Source organism: Labeo rohita, chromosome 24, assembly GCF_022985175.1.
Source record: "Labeo rohita strain BAU-BD-2019 chromosome 24, IGBB_LRoh.1.0, whole genome shotgun sequence".
Taxonomy (NCBI): Eukaryota; Metazoa; Chordata; class Actinopteri; order Cypriniformes; family Cyprinidae; genus Labeo; species Labeo rohita.
In genome coordinates, this window is record NC_066892.1 from 14908661 (window position 1) to 14934287 (window position 25627).

At 34.1% G+C, this 25627-nt stretch overlaps 1 protein-coding gene across 1 annotated transcript in view; it reads right to left on the reverse strand.

Moving 5' to 3' along the window:
- Positions 1-1008: 1008 nt before the first annotated feature.
- The window catches only part of LOC127155942 (solute carrier organic anion transporter family member 5A1), a 62402-nt gene continuing 37783 nt past the window's right edge, over positions 1009-25627 (reverse strand). Inside the window, exons 5-10 of the mRNA XM_051098556.1 lie at positions 23812-23976; positions 13967-14165; positions 9033-9192; positions 8460-8701; positions 6410-6474; positions 1009-6124 (exon numbers count right to left, since the gene is read on the reverse strand). Of these exons, the coding sequence (XP_050954513.1) occupies positions 5721-6124; positions 6410-6474; positions 8460-8701; positions 9033-9192; positions 13967-14165; positions 23812-23976 (1235 nt within the window). The 3' untranslated portion in view covers positions 1009-5720. The remainder of the gene's footprint in view (positions 6125-6409; positions 6475-8459; positions 8702-9032; positions 9193-13966; positions 14166-23811; positions 23977-25627) is intronic.

The window sequence follows — 25627 nt, forward strand, 5'->3', positions numbered from 1 at the left end:
TGCCCGCACTGTCCCACAGTAAACCCACAGCGGGCCCGCGCAGGCATTTTTGCTGGGGAAATGGACAAGTTTATAATCTAAATCATAAATATTAAATCTTTTTAACATTGTTTAAACTACATACTGAGTTACTGATATCGTCTTTGTCATGGAAAACACGTATTGGTTCGCAGTTTTAACGTATATGTTAGCTTAAATTTATTTTCAAGATCTGAGGTAAATTATCTATTATTGACTTCAATATGGCTTTAAATGTCACGAATTATGATAATGTAACTCACATTAGACACTTAAGAAAAGCATAAAGCACATAATCAGTACCTGTGGTTATAACTGTCTTTGTATGTTGTTGCTACAGCCCTTACGAAAATTAACCAAAAAAATAAAGCCTAAAAAGCAAGGTTACTATAGTTAAACCATGGTAACCACAAATTAACCATGGTCTTGCTACACTAACTATAGTTTAACCATGGTACTTGTAATAATATGGTTATACAAATCAACGTAAACAAACTTGGTTACTACACTTACTATAATAAAACCATGGTTAATTTTCGTAAGGGAGAAACTGTTTCTAAAATATAAATTTTGCGTGACGTCGTCACAGGACAAAAACTCCGATTAACATGGAGAAGATACCTTTTATCACCTGTCCTGACGTCACGTTGTGTGTAATTAGGGCACGGTATACGCATATGGGCGAGACTTCCGGTTCACTGGCTGCTATAAGGGAAATAGCTAGAAGAATAACAACGTGAGAAAACGTTAAAACTGTGCATTACAATCTGGTATGTTCATAAGATAATACAAAAAAAATAATATGGTAAGACACACCAATACACAATGTCAAGCAGCAGAAGAGTTATTTTGTACAGCTAAAAATAACTGGATGTGGATGAGACCAGAAGCCAAACCCATAAAATTGATAAATGGCCATGTTCACTCTTACGTGAAAAATAAGGTGGATAGAAAGTTGCCTTAAAGATTTGTTCCTGCTAAAATAAATTAAAGTTGCTTGAAAGCCATAAAAACTTTTTTACCTCTCCTGATGGTCTCACTGTAGGTGGCGCTACTGTATAATAAAAGAAAAAGACTAGTTTCTGAAGAAAAGCTGTAATTCCTTTTAAAAAATAAAAACATTAAATATAAAAATGTACTGTTTTAATGACATGAAAACTCAAGGAAAACTTACAGTGAAACACGATACAGTGATGTCCCCATTGACGCTTCTTTCTAAATTCTTTTATTTCAATAAATACATGTCAATAAAATATTGAAGAACCAAGACAGAATTAAAGTAAATGTCTAGATGAACAGTTCACATGTGGGAGTCCAGGACATCTTGTGTCCATGAGTATACTGAAGATGGACAAACACAGCTGGCCTTTACACTGATCTGAAATCAGCCCTGCTGATAGCAAAAATAGACACCAATGCATTCATTTGACTTCAAATGTGAGCTGATCTTGAATAATGGGGCAAGCGAGTTAATTGCTTAAATGGGCACAAAATAAATTGTTCTTCACTTTGAGAAAAAAAAAAAAACCTGTTGTGTTCCTCTGCCAAGGCACCTCAAGCATGGAGGAAAAATACTCTTTTTTTTAAATGTTACATTGCAGAAAAAAACAACAGGCTACTTGGGGAGTAAAATACATTTGTTTGAACGTTCATTTTGAAATTAAATTTTTCCTCTATTTCAAGATCCTTGATATTTTAGGCTGTCTTGCAGCCACTACATGGTCGATTCCATCAGAATGATTTTGAGCAGCTCACATTGTAGGTCAAACTAATGAGGAGCTCCTGATTACTGCAAAGAGGTCAGACTTTCACCACGGTACACTTTAGAGTTCACAAACATTGAAAAAGTCATTTCAAGAAGGGCTTGAGTTCACTTCTTACGCCCCAGTTTTAAATATCACATTCTAATACTGAAGTCAGCTTCTGAAACATTTCATCTTTTATGAAAAACACTGATAATAAGAGGTTTGGAAAAAGTATGTACTCATATTATAGTTCTGAAATTCTGATCATAACACAGTACGGCTTACAAAAGTGGAGATATGTAATAGGATGGAATTCATACAGCATGGTCTCCATTACTTTTTCATCGATTGAGCTGGGTTTTGTTGTTTGCATGCTAAGCACATCTATCACGTTAGTCCCTCATTAATCAAAACCGAACCAAACAATACCTATTGCACATGGCTAAAAACGTCTTCATGACTTCCGTACTGTGTAGTATTGATCAAAAGCAACTGGACTACATCTAATGAACTGCCAAACTGGCTTTAGAAACCCATCACAGAGTACTGAAAATTTCAGGTTTGCATATTATTAGGCAATAGTTTAATTATACATAGTTGGTGCATAAGAATAGAGCCAGTGCTTGAGGATCAGGCTGTAGCCGGAGCACATGCTCATATATAAGTCAACCAAAGCGGAGAATCCATTCTCATTCTGCTATGGCTTTACCAATGCTAACGCTAAAGCTGCTCAGACATGCTCAGGTATTTGGATGCAGCAGCAGCAGTATGAGCGATAGACTGAATCCTGATTCTTCCTCATTTGAATCTGAGTTTAAAACACTGTTCACACTTAACACAACTCTGATTTGGTTTTCATTTCATCTGACACTACATAGACAGCAATGCATGTGAAGCTACGAGGATAATTTTGATTAGTCAGTTGCGTTGCTGTCTATGCAGGGTCAGAAAGCTCTCGGATCTCATCATAAATTTCTTAATTTGTGTTCTGAAGATGAACGAAGGTCTTACGGGTTTGGAATGACACAAGGGTTTAATTAATGACAGAATTTTCATTTTGGGGTGAACTGTCCCTTTAAGGAATTCTGTGTCTAAAATCACTGACTTGATCACTAATTCACTATAGAGTCACATACTTCACTATACACTCTCAAAAAAGGTCCCAAAAGCGGGTTTTCGCAGTCCTGCCACAGACGTTCCATTTCGGGATCCCAAAAGAACCTTTCGTTCAACAGTTCTGCAATGGAAAGGTTCCATGGATGTTAAAGGTTCTTTATGGAACCTTATGCCAATAGGCGCTTTTGCACCGCGTAGATCTAAGAACTTAGTTCCAGGAACTAGCCAGCATGGTGGTTCCTAGAGAACCAAATTTCCCCTCAGGACGTTTTCCTGGTTGCATTCGCACTGGCAGCAGGAACTCTGAAGCGCCCAAAAGTGACGTTTTTATTAGTGGCATTTATAAACACCACCAACTGGTAAATCGAGGGTGATCAGAGCCGTTTTTGTTTTTTTGTGATAACGGAGGTGGAATGTAAACGCACAATTTACGTGATTAAAAGAGAACAAAAATCTGACTAAATCTCCTATGACAACTTGCAGTGTTACATATCATCAAGACTGAGAAAACAACATGACATTGCAGACAACAGATAGCTAAATGCAGTTATTATTGTTTTCCATGTTCATGGAGTAAATATTTTTTACACGGCTTTTTAAAAATGGCAGGTAGCTGGTGTTTTGTATGTGTATGAACTGAGTTTATATCACATAATTCTGACTTTATTTCTCACAATAGTGAGTTCGTCACGCAATTCTGAAAAAAAAAGTCAGAATTGTAATTTTATATCACGTAATTCTGAGAAAATAAAATAGAACTGAGTTTATATCACATCTTTTTCTCACAAAAGTGGACTTTAACTCGCAATTACGAGTTTATATCTCACAATTCTAAGGAAAGAAGTCAGAATTCCAAGATATAAACTCGCATTTGCGAGAAAAAAGTCAGAATTGTGCGTTTATATCATGTAATTCTGACTTTATTTCTTACAATTGTGGTTATATCATGCAATTCTGAGAAAAAAAGTCAGAATTGTGAGTTTATCACGTAATTCTGAGAAAAAAGTCAATTGCGAGTTTATATCACATAATTCTGACTTTATCTCTCACAATTTTGAGTTTATTTCAAGCAATTCTGCGAAAAAGTCAATTGTGAGTTCATATCACGTAATTCTGACTTTATTTCTTATAATTTTGAGTTTATTTCACATAATTCTGAGAAAATGCAATTGCGAGTTTATATCACGTTATTTTGACTTTATTTCTTACAATTTTGACTTTATTTCACATAATTCTGAGAAAAGTCAAATGTGAGTTTATATCACGTAGTTCTGGCTTTATTTCTCACAATTTTGAGTTTACTTCAAGTAATTCTGAGAAAAAGTCAATTGCGAGTTTATATCACGTAATTCTGACTTTATTTCTCACAATTGTGATTTTATATCATGCAATTCTGACAAAAGTCAATTGCGAGTTTATATCACGTAGTTCTGACTTTATTCCTCACAATTTTGAGTTTATTTCAAGCAATTCTGAGAAAAAGTCAATTGTGAGTTTATATCACATAATTCTGGCTTTATTTTGTACAATTTTGAGATTATTTCACGTCATTCTGAGAAAAAAGTTGATTGTGAGTTCATGTCACATAATTCTGACTTTATTTCTTACAATTTTAAGTTTATTTCACGTAATTCTGGGAAAAAAGGTGTATTTTTACGTCACTGGTAGTTCCCATAGAACTGTTTAAGACCCTTAATGTGAAGTAGGAGCTAATTTAGTTTCCCAAACGGAGTTCCTGGAAGTAAATACATTCCTAGTTCCTATGGTGCAAACACATCAAAAAGCGTGATCTTCTGCCAATAGTTCTGGGAACTATGAAAAGGCTCCACCAGTGCAAAACCGTTTTTTTTTTTTTTAGAGTGTATATAAGGAAAGAGTGAGAAAAATGCACATATCCAGCTTGTCATTCCAAACCATTCAGATTTGAATCAGATTTCAAACCAGATATGAACATGGTTTGGACTGGGATTGTAAACTTCAGGTTTCGTGCGTTTTTTTGCTGTTCACACTTGCAAAAAACGAAACCGGTTTGAATACGGATTCGCCAAAAAATCCATCAAATTGATCTGACTTCTTCAAGACCTGATACTGGAGCACTGAACAAACATCTGATCCCACAGTATGCATCTAAACACGTTTTGCTATTTGAAAGTCAATCACTGAACAGAATGACTATGAAGATGAAGAATAAGAAGACAAGGCTTCAAAGTCCTTTTCCAAATGCATTTTAGCACTCAGCGCTCAGCCTGTTAGCCGGCAGACCTTACTGCTGACGGGCCAATTTGAGACCATGTGATCTTTCTGCAGCAGGCTGAATGTTCCAGTACAGCTCTGAATCACATTGACACCTCCAAACTAACCAGAAGGGAGTTGTTAACACCATTCTGAAGTGAAATTCTTCATGATTTGTTCAGACCATGTCAGATGTTCTGCTGTTGGGAATACTGTTGTGAATAGTGATAATACAGTTAGGAGGCTTTAATGCGGTACGGCGTTGCATAGTACTGATATCCTTTTGTGCTTATGGTCTGTCTTTGATATAACAATCTTGGAATCCAAGACCGGATACAGAGATACGTCCTCTCCGTTCCTCATTTAGCACCATGAGATGTCTTCCATACGCTTCGACAGCAAATATTTCATGATTTTGACGCAACCTGTATTTGCTGTGAGCTTGTACTGGTGACACTGAGATCGGTGAGCGCAGCAAGCCCCTGAAAGCCACGCGGAGGCAAAACAGGCGTACGTCGGCGCTGACACCGACAGGAAGGCACGTGGAGGCAGACGTCAGGGCGCACGTTCCTCAAATGTGCATTTCCTGCAGCGAGCGGGCAGGTGGGGTTATTGCTTTGAGGGCATTTCCAGGGCAGCTCTGGCTGCAGTGTCCACGGTTGAGCGGGGCTGGTCGGTGGCCTCGGGACGGGGTGTGAACACGGGGCAGGAGCGGGTACGAGCGTGGCTTTTGTGGCCTCCTGCGTGACAGATGAGCTCGCTGACGGTGCCCAGAGGAGGCAGATGCCGCTGCCAGCGTTCTAGGCGATCCTCTTTGTACTTAATCGAGTACCAGGTGAGGAATATGAACACAAAGCCCACAAACTTGAGGCTGGCGGCCAGGCCGAAGTACACGAAGCGGAAGGAAGTCACATCGTACTCCCAGCAAGAGCCGTGAACACCGCAGTCTTGCTGCCAGAGCATGCAGGTGGTGTCAATCACCGCACCAAAGTAGATAGGTGTGGGAATGTAGGCTGCAGACATGGAAGAAGAGAAGAATTGTGGTAAAAGGAAGATTGAATTATTAACTTTCCATTTATTTTTCCAAACGTTTGACTCTGTGAGCTTTGAATTTTATGCTGCACTGGTTAACTTAAATGTATGCTTTGTAATGCTGAGCTGTAGTTTACGTTTAAGAACACAAGGTGGTGCTATATGAAAAGCTCTGCTGCAGGAATAAACAAGGCTGATGGATTTCATGACAAAGTTAGTTTTTAAATCTTTGCATTCCCCAAGTAAATAAAGCATTTGTGACTTACCCAGAGTTCTCAACAACACAAACTGCATTCCTAAAGCAAATGGTCGTTCCTGCTCTTCGACTGACCTGCAAAACAAAATGACTTTATTGTATTCCATAATACCCTCTACTAATAATTGCATAAAATAAAAAATTTGGGGTCAGTTTTTTTTTTTTTAAGAAATTAATAATTTTCAGTCAGAAAGGATGCACTTAATTGAACATAACATTAAAGACATTTATAATGTTACAATATAGTTCTATTTTAAATAAATGCTGTTTTCTATGCATCAAATAATCCTAAAAAAGTATCAGTTTCCACAAAAATATTAAGCTACTGTTTTCAACATTGAAAATTATAAATGTTTCTTGAGCAGCGAATTAGTATATGAGAACAAATTATGAAGGATCATGTGACACTGAAGAGTGGAGTAAAAAGCCGACTGCTAAAATTTAGATTTGCTATAAAATGAATAAATACATTTTTTTTTAAATATATTAAGAAAGCAAGCTATGGAAGCCTGTTTACGCCACTGAATTAAAAAAAAAAAAAAAGCTAATTGTGACTTTTTCTCTCAAAATTCTTTTTATTTTTTCCCCAGAAACTGCGTGAAATAAATGTGCAGTTGCAAGTTATAAAGTCAATTCTAAAATAAAGTCGCAATTCTGAGAAATAAAGTCAGAATTGACAAATATAAACTCTTTAACCCTTTACCAAATATAAACTTTTTTATCAGTTGCGACTTCATATCTTGTAATTCTGACTTTTTAACATGCAATTGCGAGTTAAATCATAATTGTGAGACGTAAACTAGCAATTCTGAGAACATATCAGTCTTTTTTTGCGTCTCAAAATTGGACTTTATAACTTGTAATTCTGAGGAAAAAAAAATCAGAAAATACATGATATAAACTCAAACTTCTATTTTCTTCTCAAAATTAAGTGATATAAACTCGCAATTCTGACCTCTCGCAATTCAGACTTTTTTTTCTCAGAACTGTGATACAAACTCACAATTACAAGTTATAAAGTCCAATTTTGAGACGCAAAAAAGACTTATGTTCTCAGAATTGCGAGTTTATATCTCAATTATGATTTGCATGTTAAAAAATCAGAATTGCAAGATATAAACTTGCATTTGCAAGAAAAAAGTCAGAATTGCAAGTTTATATCACGTAATTCTGACTTTACTTCTTACAATTGTACGTTTATATCACACATTTCTAAAAAAAAAAAAAAAAAGTCAGAATTTATAGTTTATATCTTGCAAATCTGACTTTGTAACTCACAATTACAAGTTTATATCATGCAATTCTGACTTTTCAACATGCAATTATGAGTTAAATCATAATTGTGAGATTAACTCGCAATTCTGAGAACAGTCTTTTTTGCCTCTCAAAATTGGACTTTATAACTAGCAACTGCGAGTTTATATCTCACAATTCTGAAAAAAGTCAGAATTGCAAGTTTATATCATGTAATTCTGACTTATTTCTCACAATTGTGAGATATCACCACATAATTCTGAGCAAAAAAAAAAAATTGAGTTTATATCACATAACTCTAACATTATTTCTCACATTTGTGAGTATTTCATGCAGTTCTGAGAAAAACGTCAATTATGAGTTTATATCATGCAAAAAAAAAAAGCCAGAACTGTAAGTTTATATCTTGCACTTGCAACTCACAATTGTGAGTTTATGTCATGCAATTATGACTTTAGAATTTGCAATTGCTAGTTTATAATGCGCAATTCTGAGAAAAAAGTCAGAATTGCGAATCTGTATTGCAATTCTGAAAAAAAAAAAAAAAAAAAAAAAAAGAATTGTGAGATAAAATGTCAGTGGCGGAAATGGGCTTCCATGGAAAAGAGCTATTTTTAATAATATGCTCATGCTGCTCATGATAACTAAATTAATGCAGTCTTGCCGAGCATAAGAGACTTCATTCAAAAACCTCTTACCGATTCCAAATGTGTTAAAAATGCCTAATTATTTCTGTTTTTAATGAAGAAAAAATGCACCTCTATAGTCATCATAAAAGAACAGAAACATTAGTTACAGTTTCCTACCTGAGAGTGACGATAATAGCGGAGGGCTGTGCGCAAGCTGTGATGAGCGTAACAATGAACAGGAAGATGAGGAAGGGGATGAGCGTGTTGCAGGTGCGATCACACTTTCCTGACACAGCGAATCCGTTCTCGTTCAGGTAGGTCTTCACTATGACAAGCTGCAGCTGGTTGCCTTGGCCGCTGGTGGGTGGTGTGATGACCTGCCTGCTCTGCACACAGGCACAGTCTGTGTAGTTTCTGATCTGCATTAAAAAAAAATGGCACATGAACCTTACAACAGATATTCAAGAAAACTGTTTACCATGCTAACACCAACTAGCTTTCAAATCAGTTTTTCTAGAATAAAAAGGACACTGTATCAGTGACCCAGATCAACAGGCAAAGATAAAAGATATGAGAAAAGATGTTTACATGTAAACAGATGTAGCTGGAATGAAAGGCCTGAACAGAACATCTGATTAGATGATTAAGATTTAATATCAGTGTTTGGTGTTGGGCATGTCTTGACCTGAAATGATCTGTGCTGTCCTAAAAAATTGGAGCATCTCCAGAAAGACATGCAGTGTGGCTCACCCCGGTGCTGTCATTGCCAACCGTGCTGCATCCCGCCAGGCATGGGTTGAAATATGTGATGCCATCTGAGCCACAGACAGGAGCGTACTCGTTGATCCGACAGCCACAATTCACATTGCAGCCTCCCGTCAGGTTTCTGTGGGTCAGAGTGAGTGTCGGCCTGAAGAAAAACACAGACAGAGGGGAAATTATGACACCCGACCCTTCATTATGAGAATAAAATGCATCACATCAGCTGCTGTGGGCAACAAGGTAGTTGTGTTGCTGTCTATGCAGGGTCAGAAAGCTCTTGGATTTCATTAAATATCTTAATTTGTGTTCAGAAGGTGAATGAAGGTCTTACGGGTTTGAGTAATTAATGACAGAATTTCATTTTTGGGTTAACTGTCTCTTTAATACAGCAATGCAGTACAACAAGATTTATTTATTTGTCATTCGACTATTTAAAAAACAAAAATGACTTTCAAAGCCACGATTCCTCTCAAACTATCATCTCCCGCAGAGGATAAAAGAGAGTAAGGAGGAAGCAGACAGACAGTAAAATAAACGAAGAGATACTGTATAAACAGTTATTTTAATGCTGTGGGAACGACAGGCAAATTCAAACAAAGCTCTTTCCCACATAAAACGCAGAGCAATCAGCAACAGATCTGGTTGACTTTACATTATCCTCTCAGATCTACAGCAGAATGAGGGGATGAATCACGGCATTACACAGCAAGAAAGATGGACGGAAACAGCAGCGATCGGAATCCAGTCTTTAAACACTGAATGAGACAGAGCCCTCTGTTATAAAACTACACACCATAATCAGCTCTCATTCTTACAGGAAGTAAAGGGATAACATGGTGGCTTGGTTTGTCATTTTGAAGTTTGGCAGCTCTCAATTTGTGTTCCACAGAAGAAAAAATGTCTTAAATAATGACAGAATTTCATATGTGGACAAACCATTTCTTTAAAGGTGACATATCATGAAAATCTGACTTTTTCAGTGTTTAAGTGTTATAATCGGATCCCTGATGCATCTACCACCCCAGAAAACGTGAAAAAGAACAACCCAATTCTCAATTCCTTCATTGTTTTTTTATATGACACTTAATAACAGTACGTTTTATGCAAAAATATAAAATAAGTTTATTGTATTTACTTAAGAACACTGAAAGGAGTTAAACAAATCTAATTTAATTATTTAAAATGCTTTTTAAAGAGACCTTAGCAAGGTCATTAATTGACACAAAAAACTGAAACGTCCTCTGGTGTGACATCTTTGTCCTATGGTGTGACAATACAGGCGTCACACCAGAGGACATTTTCTGTCACACCATAGGACGTTTCAGTTTTTGTGTCAATTAATGACCTTGCTATTCCCATAACCTGTCATTAGCGGTTTGCAAGACACATATGCATAATTTTCCATGATTATGTAGTTTAGCATACAGTTTTTGATTACATATAACTTTGGGTGTCACGCCAAAGGACAACAAAACATAACACTTTTGTAGCAGTTCCAAAAAAGTTAAATATTTCAACAATTCTGAAACAATTTACCATGTGCACCTGTCATGGGCTTGACAGGGGGCTTTAGTAACATCATCATGAACAGGGTTCTTCAACTAAATAAAGTTTTCTCTGGAATTGGCCGATTTAAATTCAGGAAATGGTGTCACACCACAGGACATGGTTTTCAGAGTTAAAATGTATAAGTTCCTACACTTTCAGAAATATACTGATGAAAAAAATGATTGCCATTTACTAAAATAGACACTTGTACAATTCTGCCAAAGGTATTTATTAACATTTATGCTTTTCTTTTTAATTTATTTACTGTACAGTATATTATGCTGCTGCCACACAGATCTAATATAAGGGTAGTTGACAAATAGCCAGTAAAAGATGCTTTTTTTTTTTTTTTTTTGTAAAAGACCATTTTTGAAAAAGAAATATATATTATGTATATACATATATTTGTGTAGTGTGAGTGTTGAAAAAATATAACTGGTCCCCAACTTTGTCAATTCTTTCTTTTTTTTTTTCATGACACTTTACAACAGTACAAGTTTTCTGCAAAAAAAATCTTTTCTGCAAAAATTATTTATTGTAATCACTGCATTTAAGAACACTGAAAATGATCAACAAAAAATAAAAGGGAGCTAAACAAATCTTATGTAATTATTTAAAATGTTGTTTAAAGAGACCTTGTCCTCTGGTGTGACATCTTTGTCTTATGGTGTGACAGTACAGGCGTCACACCGGAGGACATTTTTTGTCACATCTTAGGACGTTTAAGCTTTTTGTGTCAATTAATGACTTCGCTATTCCAAGCTAACCTGGCATTAGTGGTTTGCAAGACACATTTGCATAATTTTCCATGATTATGTAGTTTAACATACAGTTTTTTATTTTTTTTGGGGGGGGGGGACAGTAGGACAGATGACAAAAGAGGTGAGCAGGACCAGCAAAGGAGCTCGAGACAGGAATCGAACTCGGGTCGCCATGAGCGCAGTTGCGCTGTATGTCGACGTACTACCCACAAGGCTATCGGCGCCGACAAAATACAGTTTTTAATCAAATACAACTTAAGCGGGTCCCACTAAAGGACAACAAAACATAACAATTTTGTAGTGGTTCCAAAACCATGAGCACATGTCATGAGCTTGACAGGGGGCTTCAGTAACATGATCATGAATGGGGTTCTTCTCTGAAACTGGCCGATTTAAAATCAGGATTAATTTTTTTATGCTTTTCTTTTTAATTTATAGAAGTTGTAATTTATTGAACCATGCTTGAGACAGTCACACAATAGGAAAAATTTTGACATTTGGCTCAAATAAATAAATAAATAAATCAGAATAACATTGCAGCTTTTATAACAACAGTTCCACGTACGACAAAGAAATGTTTAATGATTTACAGCATTTCAAATAACGACAATATTAATTATATTCCTTTTTATATTGTGGGACAGTGACAATACATGTCACGTCAACAACCCATAAACATGCGACTTCTTTCCCAAATGTTTACATTTACAGACATAACTGTTTTTGTAACTCCTGTGTGTTTTTAACATAACCTTGTGTATATTTGACAGTTTAAATGCAATAACACATGAAAGAGAACTTAGTTTAGTATTCACGTCGTGTTACAGCAGCTTGCTTTGTGCATGCTTCAGATGTGTGCCATATATCAGAAGTTTAAACTGATACGTCTTAAAAACGCATGATTTCAGTATGATTAATATGGTAATCAAAACCAGATGTTTTTTAGCAGAGTATCTGAGGTACAGGCTGTAAAGGCACAGCTATATTCCAGAAAAGGTGGCGGGGAGCATCAGCTCATTTGCATTTAAAGAGACATGCATTAAAACAGTGTGTTTCTGCTTCCACACAAAATAGGCATTTTCAAAATGATATAATAAATGATTTGTGGGGTGTTTTAAGCTAAACCTTCACAGACACATTCTGTGAACACCTGAGACTATATTACATCTTGTAAAAAGGGGCATAATAGCTCTCCTTTAAGCTTCAGTTAACGGAAGCGGTTTTCTCATCAAGGTCAGCCGAGCTAAAGCAGCTGTGGTTTGTAAATGAATAAATAATAAATAAGAGCTTCTAAATGTACTTGTGTGTCTATTATAACCATGAAAATACCGTTATAGAACATACAGGATGAGAAAGGCTAACCTTGAGAAATGTAGTGGAAAGAAAAAGTTTGGACGGATGTGAAATGTAAGCGTTGACTCATTACTTTGAGTAAATGCTTTGTATTTCTACAGAGCAGCTCTATCTGTTGAAAGGGCTTCACACGTTTGTGTCATGTCTTCCACAAACACGCTGTCTCGCTGGTCAGGGCCGTGCAAACACCCCTACTGCAGACTTCAGCACAAGAAACCTGTTATGTCACTCAATAGTGCCTTGTAAGGTGGACGACAGGAATTAGACAATGGAGCTCACAGAGCAGGAATGTCAAACACATGGCTCATGGGATAAACACAATCTGAAAAAGCCTAAACCAGGAAAAAAAAAAAAAGTTAACTAGTTTTGTCCATTTATTACATTTGTATCACATATTCAATATTGTATTGCACACTATAATTGTACGATTTTGATAATGAAAAATTTGAAAATTCTATGAATAATAAATAGACAGCAATGTTTCTCATTTCATTTTTTTAAAATGTTTTTCATAGTTTTATACAGCTTACTACAGTTTTTATACTGAATTATTTTTTATTATATTTTATTATATTAATTATTTTCCCCTATTTTTTAATTTAGTAATTCTTTCCCCCATACTTTCTTAAAAACATAAATATGAAAATCTAAATAAAAAATCTAATATATATATATATATATATATATATATATATATATATATATATATATATATATATATATATATATATATATATATATATACATATAAATATATATATATATATACATATATATATATATATATATATATATATATATATATATATATATATGATTTTTTATTTATATTTTAGATATCGGTTTCAGGTGGCTTTAAGGAGCAGTGAGTGCTTACTAATTTCACATTAGTATGCAATTTTAAGGTCTGAATTGGGCATGCTTTTTCTATGTACAGTAACATTTAACAAGCAAAATATTGTGTAGGATTAGTTAGAAGTGCAAGCAAACATCCACAAAATCAATCACATACTAACTCATCAAAATGTCTTTTCAGACCATACGTGCAGACATATGTAAGGGCATTGAAATGCACCATGACGCGAGAAACAGCCTTTGCACCTGCTGTTCAACATATGCTTCTTGTGTCATTCATAGTATTTTAGTGTTTATACGACCCACAACAATTAAAACCACAAAACATAAACAGGATACCCAAATCCATGCAGTATACATCAAATCTTACACTGACAGGCTTTAGTGCCTGCATAACTCTCTTACCCTGTGGTATAAGGAATATTGATCCCGCCCAGGTTTATGCTTTCACAGCCCACGATGAAAAGGGTGGAGAAGCACAGCAGAGACACCCCACTGCAGATCATGGCCAGCTTTGCGGACTCACGAGCTCCAAGCTTGAGTTTCTTGATGATGTAGCCTCCCAGTACAATGCCCACCCCTGCACTGGGCACGATAATGACACCTAAATTTAAAAAAAGGAGAGAGATCAGTCATAATACTCATCCAGTATGTATCCATAAAACTTATATATTCAGAGGTGTTTCCTTCGAAGAGCCAAAGGAGAAAGTGCCTCCTCAAATTATTGGATAAGAAAATTAAGTATATAGTGACACCAGCAGGCAAAGTTATAGCGGGAGCCCACATATCTCTCGCCTCTCCTGAGCCCATTGAGTTTTAACAGACACTGTAAAGCATAAGGGGTAATTGAGAATAAATGGGGGAAAATACGTGAGAGGAAGCAGTGCCTCCACTGCGATATGATTGGATATGACTGGTTATGTTCAGATGTGATTGATTCATGCGATAAATCCCGCCTCGTGTTTGTGCACGATCTGCGTTAGCGAATCAGTTTGAATAATATAATTCATAAGCGTTAATGGGAAGACTTTAAATTATTAAGTAAACAACTCACACACTTAGATATAACCACTTTGTTACATCAAAATAAGACTTAAAATGGCCTGAAAACATGATCTCAGTGTCTGTGACCAGCATTTACCGAGCTCTGATTACTGATGATCTGAAAAATGCAAAACTAGTTACAATTTTACTATTAAAAGAAATAGCTGAATGTAAGTTCACAAATAAAATATATTGTTTAAACTGTTTCTGCCTTGAGTTATTATTTTGGAACAAATGTAAAATGCTTAAAAACATTAACTTAATGAGATTCATACATGGCTTTAAAAAACGGGTCATATGGGTTTTCGAAAAAAAAATCAGTTTGTAACGTCGCTATCCTTCAATTCAAGTTTTTAACCAAAAACGTTCATGATAAATAAAGAAAAGAAGAAAGAAGAAAAAGAAAGATTAGATTCTGAATCACCTTAACGAGTCGTCAAATTTTTGAATCTTCTGTCTATTTCACTGGGAAACATATTAGCATAATTCCCGCCCGCTCGCAAAAAAAATCCTGTTTCCTAAGAATGTGTCTAAAAATGTATACCGTCTTGTTCTAATTACTTTGTTTTAAAAATTAAGACATATTTTGGTTTACAAACTGTGTTGCTTCATCAGTTAGTCATGTTAGTGTTTACAGTTTAGCAGTTGTGGGCAAGTGTGGGCACGATTCACTTGCATAAGTGTTAAACAAAATGTTCATTATTTGAAGAACATTATATTATTTGGAGCACTATATTATTGTTTTATGTGAAGGTGCATGCTTCAGGGTTGCCAGGTTTTTACAACAAAACCCACCTAAAATAGCTCAATTGCGTTTCGAGAGGGGGGCGAATTAAAAAAAAAAAAAAAAAAAAAAAAAAAAAAAAAATCACATTCTAAGGTGTAAAATACAAGCTTTTTGTCAGGGTTCCCATGGTAAATTTGCATTCCAGGGTCTAAATATGACGTTATTGGCGGACAACCCGCGGACTTCAAAAACAACTGTGGACTTGGCAACACAGATTGTAGCGCTTGCTAACTTGCTCAACTACAGTAGTTAACATTTGAAGTGGATCAAAAAGGTTAATCAAAGTTGTCCTACGACAAGAACAGGTATTGTTTTTGTTTTAGGACAACTTTGATGAAAGGTTTTGATCCACTTCAAATGTTGACTACTGTACTCCTCTCTGTACCAATCATAACAGGCTTAGCCAGCTGATCAATCAGAGCAGAGTAGGCTTATGGAAGGGAGGGGTTTTGCTCAGAATGGAAGCAAACAAACGAAATCACTGACAAATGACTCTATTACAAATGTATATTCTGAGAAAGTTACAATGTTTTCTGACCTTAGATGCATTTAAACCTGTTGTAGGGGACTCCAACACAATATCAGGACACTTAAAAAACATATGGCCTGCTCTTTATTAAATAAAATATTTATTACATTGTTAATGTAAAAATGTATATATTCTGATAGTGTAATTAATGTTTATTTAACCAAGAAATTGTGACTGGGACATGAATTAACATTTGATAAAAAACTGAGGACTTTGCCTCCTCATTTTAGAACACCACCACACACCACTGATATATAGGGGACAAAAGTAAAATTCCACAAAATTATAGAAGTAAAATGTGACAATGCAGCTCAAGGAAAGGAATGTCTACATATTTCTATGGGTGGAAGTTAACACAAAGACCTGAAGGAATGTGAACATCCTGAACTGAGTTCACAGGACCGTCATGAAAAAGAAAAACATCTGTTCACGTCACAGCCGCTTGGCTGTCGATTTTTGAATCAAAAGACTGAAGCAAAAAGAAAAAAGTAACAAAGACCAAGGACAAACGTTAATGCAGTGATGGAGTGACTAAGAACCAAAGATAGACATCACAAGCTGGCAAAATAACAGGGAGCGGGGAGAGAAATGTGCGTGAGGCAGAGCAGTGTGGCACACGTGCTGGCATCACAGCTTGGGATTTGAAAGTCAAAGCTGACTGCTGGCAGTCCGAGGTCACTGTGTAAATCCATCGGGTGGGCAAGGCAAGCACATGCCTGCTTTCAGAACGGTCAAGAGTGAGTGCCTCATAAAAGAAAATTTATAGTGGGTAAGAAAAGCTGAAGCTCACTCTTTCTCATGAATGCACCATAACACAATCTAAACAGAAGTCAAATTCAACATCAGTCTCTTTTTGATTCAGTCAAGGAAAGCAGCTAAACCAGGGTTGTCTATATATCCACTATCATTCTTATTTATGTCAATGGCAGTTGCATGGTTGACGCAATATACTATTCCACTGCAAAATCCATCCCTTCCTTGCCCAAGCCATTTTATTGGCTGAGACAGCACCCTTATGTGTATTTTATGCAGTCCTTGAGTAGAAATAAGAGAACGATCACTTTAGAGTGTAATTAGCAATCATTTTCCTGATAAAAAACACCTTTTAAAATATGTAAAACGTGCATGTACAATCTTAGCACTGTGTTAAAGGAGACGTTCACTTCCAGAACAAAAATTTAAAGATAATGTACTCACCCCCTTGTTATCCAAGATGTTCATGTCTTTCTTTCTTCAGTTGTAAAGAAATTTTGAGGAAAACATTTCAGGATTTCTCTCCATATAGTGGACTTCTACAGTGCACGCGAGTTTGAACGTCCAAAATGAAGTTTAAATGCAGCTCTAAATGATCCCGGCTGAGGAAGAAGGGCTTTATCTAGCAAAACAATTAATTATTTTCTAAATAAAATTACGATTTATATACTTTTAAACCTCAAATGCTTGTCTTGTCTAGCTCTGCATGAACTCCGGTTAATGACAGTTAGGGTATGTCGAAAAACTCCTGTCTTATTTTCTCCTCCAACTTCAAAATCATCCTACATCACCGTTTTAACATTTTTTGTAAAGGGCGTTTGATCTTCTTTGCATGTTCACTTTGTAAACACTGGGTCGGTACTTCTGCAGCGATGTAGGATGATTTTGAAGTTGTAGGAGAAAATGAGATGGAAGTTTTTCGACATACCCTAACTGTTTAGAGCCCTTTGAAGCTGCATTTAAACTGCATTTTGGGTTGCCAGGTTTTTACAACAAAACCCACCCAAAATAAGCAAATTGTGTTTTTCGACATACCGTTTAGAGCCTTTTGAAGCTGCATTTAAACTGCATTTTGGAAGTTCAAACTCACGGGAACCTCCTGAAATCCTGAAATGTTTTCCTCAAAAAACAATTTCTTTATGAGTGTAGAAAGAAAGACATGAACATGTTGGATGACAAGGGGGTGAAGTAAATTTTAACTGACAAAAATAAGGGACTGGTAAAAAATCTGAAAAAATACTGTTGAAAAATCTAAATATTTATGCTTAAATATCTTAAAAATAAAGGTGCTTTAAAAGGTTCCTCGTAGCAATGCCATAGAAGAATTTTGGTTCCACAAAAAAAACATTCAGTCAAAGGTTCTTTGAAGAACCATCTCTTTCTTACCTCTTTATAAACTGAAGAACCTTTTTTTCTCCACAAAGAACCATTTGTGAAACAGAAAGGTTCTTCAGATGTTAAAGGCTCTTTATGGAACTGTTTAGACAAAAAACGTTCTTCTATGGCATCGTGAAGCACCTTTATTTTTAAGAGTGTATGATGCTGTTGCAAAATCTATTAGCAATGGCAAACTGGACCATGTTAACCAGACAAACTCTGATCTCTTAAGCTAAACCACCAAGACTTTCTTAGTCAGCCAGCTTCACCAGCACGTTCATCAGCTAGACTAGCACCAAACTAGCATGAAGTAGCCAGGCTGATTCATTACACTCCATCGAATGTTCGTACACCCACACGTGGATAAACACACATAACCCTCCAGCCTGACAAGGTGGTAAGAACGCCCATTCACGAGACAACCACGGCTGTGTGAAGCCAATACAGTGTTCCTCTGGGCTATATTTAGCCAGTTGTGCGTCAGGAACACTTCCTTGTCATGAAAAGAGAAGGAGAAACAAGCACTGTTCACAAAAACCCTCAGTGTAACTAGAAGGAGAGCAGGGAAAGTCTCCTTGAGAGGATGTCCTGAGAGATTCGGCCCCGGCTGCGTGCACAGCTGGCATAGAGCCTCGTGCGTGCATGCGTGCGTGTGTTGAGGAGGAGGGCAGCGTGGGACATGCAAAGCCAAAGTACATCGATTCCTGTAGGCAACAAGCTGGAGCAAAGCAGGGTGTTAATGACCACAGCTCACTGACAGATCTCTTGCACACACACACACACACACACACTCATATCGCTGTCATTAGTGCTGTCTGAAGTCATGTGGACTTAAAGACACAGTGAGACACATGAGAATGAATGAGAATTAAATCTAAAAACAAACACTTTATCATCAAGTCTCTGTTTGATACTAGATGAGAAATGTAAAATTGCTATTATTAAAACAGACAGTTCTAACTAAAATACAGACACACACCTGTGATGCACATTCTAATGTACATGTCCATAATTAACCAAATGTTTATAATATTTTTGTTTATAATATTAGTATGAATAATATTAATTAGTATTGTAATTGTACATTTTATTTAAAATAGAATTATGTATAATTATTGTTATTATATATCATAATTTAAAATAAATCAATAAACAAGCAAACTAACTTGTTTATTAAAATTTTGTGACTGAAGAATTATTTCTTTTTTTCCCCCCCGGATTGTTAATATTAATTAAATGACTAAAATAAAATAAAAATAACAGATAAGTTTATTTCAAAACTAATTTTAATAGTAATTAAAAAGCTATTATTATTATGCATGATGTAAATAAAACAACAACAACAACAATAATAATAAAATGCGTATAACATTAAATTGATCAAAAACAAGAATTACTACATATATATATATATTATTTTTTAAATATAATTATGTATAATTATTGTTGTTACATACAATTGTTTATAATTAACTAACTAATTAGCTAACTAACATGTTTATTCAAATTTTGTTACTCTTGGCCAAAGAATAGTTTTCTCTGATTGTTAATATTACCTAAATAAAAATAAATTATAATTATCAGTTTAATTAATAATGGACTAATTAAATGGACAGATGAAAAATATTTTCATTAATAATATTAATGTACATATCTACAATTAAAAAACAGTTTATAATTTATATAACATATAATATTATATTATAAAGTATAATATATATCATTATTGTTATTATATAAATTATTTATAATAAATAAACAACCTAACTCTTTTTGTTAATATTGGCCAAATAATTTTTTTTCTGATTAATTAAATAAATAAAATAAAACAAAAATAACATTCATATTAGTATATATATATATATATATATATATATATATATATATATATATATATATATATATATATATATATATATATATATATATATATATATATATATATATATATATATATATATACATAAATAAACAAACATGCTATATTTTAGAAACTCATAAATTTTTCTCAAATAAATTTTTTTTGTTTTTAAGCGGACAGTTCTACTATTAAATCAGATTGGATGAAATGTCGTAAAAACATTGATATACACACTTCTGTGATCGTACATTAACTACTTAACCATAACCAGTCTACACTTAGGCTAACTGAATATATTTTGATTAACATCATACACAAGTTTCAATGTCTCTATAGGAACATTCATATAGGTGATCTAGAAACACTGTTAAAGCCATTGTTAAATCTGCAGTCAAGCTGTGATTTATAACTGAATTAATTTGTAGGAAAGCTGGAGCATAAATGTAGATCTGATGCTCCCTGGCCTCAGTTTTCTGTTTTATGGTACACCATCTGTCTTCTGTCCGTCTCTAGTTTATTGCAGCTGCAGTCTTATGGGCTGAAGGGAATCTTGGCAGCCATAACTGAGGAAACAGCACAAAAACGACAAACTGCTTGCATCTATTGATGTGTAAAACATCCAGGCCAGTGTGAATGCTCCGACTTCAGCAGGCATATCAATCTGCTGTTAATAGAGCATGGCTTTAAATCAGAGAAAGTTTTATTCGCTTCTGCTTGAAGGAGAGACCTTATCCATGAGTGTTGTGTCCTGACAGCTATAGCCAACAAGTTGTCTTCCTGTTATAATCTAAGAACACACAAGCATAGTTAAGAGTCGACACAGCAACCATACCATTAATTTATGTCGCTCGCTGTATCCTGGCAACAAGCTTAGGGGCCACAGTAATGACTCTAAAGCAGAACCCTGCTAGTTTATATACAGACACTAATCACTGAGACACCACTTAGAAAGCACCTTTATTATTACAGCTCATATTTGCAAAAGCCATCATTATTGCGCATATTTGAAAAGGCTACTTGGTAAAATAAATGTGCAGTAAAACACCTAAAACAGTAAAAACACATCCAGCATTGTGGCATTGAGTTCTTAACTCACATTTTATTTTGCTACAAAGCTCTAAAATCAACTATACGACAAAGTGCTGACAATTTTAGCACTGTCAAATCGATTAATCGTGATTAATTGCATACAAAATAAAACTTTAATCTTGAATGCAATTAACTGGATGCGATTAATCATGGTTAATCATTTTGACAGCACTAATATTAACAAAAAGTTTGCATAGTGATCACCTACACGACAAATTACCTATACGACAAAGGTTGACAATATTAATATTGACAATATTAACATTAATTAGTGCTGTCAAATCGATTAATCACAAGTTAAATCACATTAAAAATAAAAGTTTGTTTACATAATGTAGGTATGTGTACTGTATATATTTACATGTATGTAAATACACAGTACACACACATATTATGTAAACAAACTTTTATTTTGAATGCAATTAACTGGATTCGATTAATCGCGATTTACCGATTTGACAGCACTAATATTAACAAAAAGTTTGCACAGAGATCACCTATACGACAAATTACCTATACGACACAGGATGACAATATTAATATTGTCAATATTAACATTAATTAGTGCTGTCAAATCGATTAATTACAATTAATAATAATAATAATAATATTAATAATATTAAATGTACATAACTGCAATTTAAAAAAATGTTTATAACATTAGTTTATTAATAATATTAATAATAATAATAAAATATAATAAATAAAAAATAAGTTATAATATAATATATAACATTAGAAAATACAATTATAATTATTGTTATTAAATAAATTATTTATAATAAATAAATCAATACATAAACAACCTAACTTTTATTAAAATTTTGTTACTATTGGCCAAAGATTTTGCTTTGTGATTGTTAATATTAATTAATTAAATAAAATAACATTAATTTTAGTGTATATATATATATATATATATATATATATATACAGGGTGGGCCATTTATATGGATACATCACACATCAAACTTATTGGGAATTTCACAAGAAAAACAATGGTGTGCTTGGTTTTAACGTAACTTTATTCTTTCATGAGTTATTTACAAGTTTCTGACCACTTATAATGTGTCACAAACAGGACGTTAATATCACCAACCATTCCCATTTGATTAAGGTGTATCCATATAAATGGCCCACTTATAATGTGTCACAAACAGGACGTTAATATCACCAACCATTCCCATTTGATTAAGGTGTATCCATATAAATGGCCCACCCTGTATATATATATATATATATATATATATATAGAATGTATATATATATAATATACATATACATTTCTTTTTAACTGGATGATTAATATTTAATATTAACAATATTTAATATTGACAATATTAATATTAATTAGTGCTGTCAAACCGATTAATCACATTCAAAATAAAAGTTTATATTTACATAATGTAGGTGTGTGCACTGTGTATATTTATATGCACATAAATACACACACATACATGTATATATGTTTATACAAGTATTTACATGTATATATATGTAATTAAATGGATGGATGAATGGATGGATGTGTGTGTGTGTGTGTGTGTGTTTTTATTATATATTTCTGTGTGTGTGTGTGTGTGTTTTATTATATATTTCTTAAATATATACCTGCATGTGTGTGTATTTATATATACACTTATAAATATACACAGTACACACACCTACATTATGTAAACAATTTATTTTGGGTGCAATTAAATAGATACGATTAATCACAATTAATCGATTTGATAGCACTAATATTAATATAAAGGTTGCAGAGATAAAGTTGCAACATTGTGTTTAAATTTTACATTTAAATTATTTTAGATTTTACAGTATTATAATATTCTTTATTACACACATACACATACACATACACACACACTGTATAACACTAGAAATATGTCAAATACTATATTACGTTATGTAATGTTTAATTTCAATGGTCCCTCTTTATATTAAGTGGCCTAAACTATTATGTACTTGCAAAAAAAAGTACAATGTACTTAATGTGGTCATACTGTACTGCAGAACACTTTTCTGTTAAGGTGGAAGAAAGGTTAGGGAAAGGTTTGGTGATATGGGTAGGTTAAGGTGTAAGGGACGGGTCAACAGTGTAATTATAAATGTAATTACAGAAATTAATTAGAAATGTAATTACATGCACATATTTTTAAAATCCAAGTACAATGTAAATACATGCATGTACACAATAAGTACACTGTATTAAATGATTAATTTCAATGTAAGTACATAGTAGTTAAGGCCACTTAATATAAAGTGGGACCTATATATATATTGAATGAACCACATGAAAGTGGCAGTGACCCATGCTGACAGAAGTGGATCACACTCTCTACTCAGTCCTGGTGGGCTCTGATTAGGAATCCTGGCCAGTCTCCCGTCACCTTATGAGAGAGCATCTGTGCTGAGATATTTTGACATATGCAGGGCTTAATAATGATATAGAGTCTGAGATAGAGGGCAATATGTTTTGAGGGTTGATGTAGATGAGCAACAATTAAATTTTGATGGTATCTCAGGACCCAGTGATATATACTCAAAGAAGCATATTTGTATATACAGCTTTATATAGTAGCTATCAAATATGCGTCCACAAAATAAGCGAACACAGCTGTGAAAAAAAATATCACACATGCCTTCACACTTCATTTTTAACACATGTTCTGTAATGTGAGGAACAGAGTGTGAATCATGTGCAATGTGTGATATGACATAAAAAGAAATCATGCGTAAAAGTGTTAAGGAGAAATAAGGGAATATAGAATGAGAGGTCTAAATACTGTTACGGAGAAAACATGTACCTGTGTATATGCTGGCGTTAGAGGCAGGGATTCCAAACTGAGATTCGATGAACTTGGGGATAAAGGTGATGAAGGCAGTGACAATAGCGCTCTCGGCTGTGTAGGACAGACTCACGAACAGGAACGTCATGTTGCTGAGGATCCTTATTGCAGCCTTGGGGAGATCTGTACAATGAGAAATAAAAAAAACAAAATAGCATCAGCAAATACACACAGCAATAACTGTTAAATGTCCTAAAAATTCTGCAATATTTTATCTAAATAAAATAAAAATGAAGCACCAAAAACTAAATAAATCATAAATAAAATTAGGCATTACAACGTTTAAATATTCAGTGTGACAAATGGATATTAATTTGATAAAAATGACATTTAACAGATAAATTATTAGTGCTTTTAAATATTACATTTAAGTGAGTGTTAGATAGCAGTAAAGGTAATCTAAATGTCAAAATAGAGAAAATAAGCATAAATGTCTAATATTAGTGAATATATATCCAAAACTAGGGGAGTGCAATATATAGTCTACGATAATATCGTAGTTGTTGTTTAAACAATATGCGATTTGACATGCAATTCCATTTCTGCCACTGAATTAAAAAAATTCAAAAAATGTTTTCTCACAATTCTGATTTTTCTTTTCTTGCAATTGCAAGTTTCCATCTCGCAATTCAGATTTTTCTCTTAGAATTGTGAGATATAAACAAGGAATTGCAAGTTATAAAGTCAGAATTGTGAGATATAAACTCGCAATTGCAAGCTATAGTCAGAATTACGAGACAAAGAGTAAAAAGGTCAGAATTGCATGATCTAAACTTGCAATTGCTAGCTGTAAGACAGAACTGTGATATAAACTCACAATTGCGAGAAATAAACTCAGAAATGCATGAAATAAACTTGCAATTCTGACTTTTTTTTCTCAGAATTGCATGATATAAATTTGCATTTGCAAGCTATTAAGTCAGAATTGTGTAATATACACAATTGCAAGTTAGAATTTCAAGACAAACGTGCAATTCTGAGAAAAAGTCCCAATTCTGAATAAAAAAATTAGAATTGATATAAACTCGAAATTGCTAGTTATAAGAGAACTGCGATATAACTCGCAATTGTGAGAAACAAACTCAGAATTGCGTGGCAAACTCGCTATTACAAGTTATAAAGTCAGAATTGTGAGTTATAAACTCGCAATTCTGACTTTTTTAAAATCAGAATTACAATTTAAACTCGCAATTACATTTTATAAAGTCAGAATCAGTGTTGGGGAAAGTTACTTTTAAAAGTAATGCATTACAATTTTGCGTTACTCTGAAAAAGTAACTAATTACGTCACTTAGTTACTTTTTGTGGAAAGTAATGCGTTACGTTACTTTTGCGTTACTTTTTAAATCTGGGCAGGGCTTGCTTCTTTGTTTTTAATAGAAAATAATTCTAATGTAAAAGCCCTTTTACACTAAAGGTGAAGTGAATTCACCACAGGCTGAAAGAAATGTACATTTATGCAGGAGATCACTCTTTAGCTATAAAAAAAAAAAAAAAAAAAAAAAAAATGAAGCACAAATGTTAGTTTATCTAAAGTAATTTTTGCTTATTAGTATGGTTGAATTGCATCATTGAAGGTCAGCAGCAAAGACACTGTTTAATAAAATGGAATTAAATACATAAAGGATATTTGTTTTATTTAACATAATTATTGCAGATTTGCGTCATATTTTGAGTTTGCATTTCACTGTTTTTATTCATTTTGAGGAGTACTAAATCTGTTTTTTGTGAGTGAGATGAATTAATGCATGTTCACATTTAGTCTAGATACAGT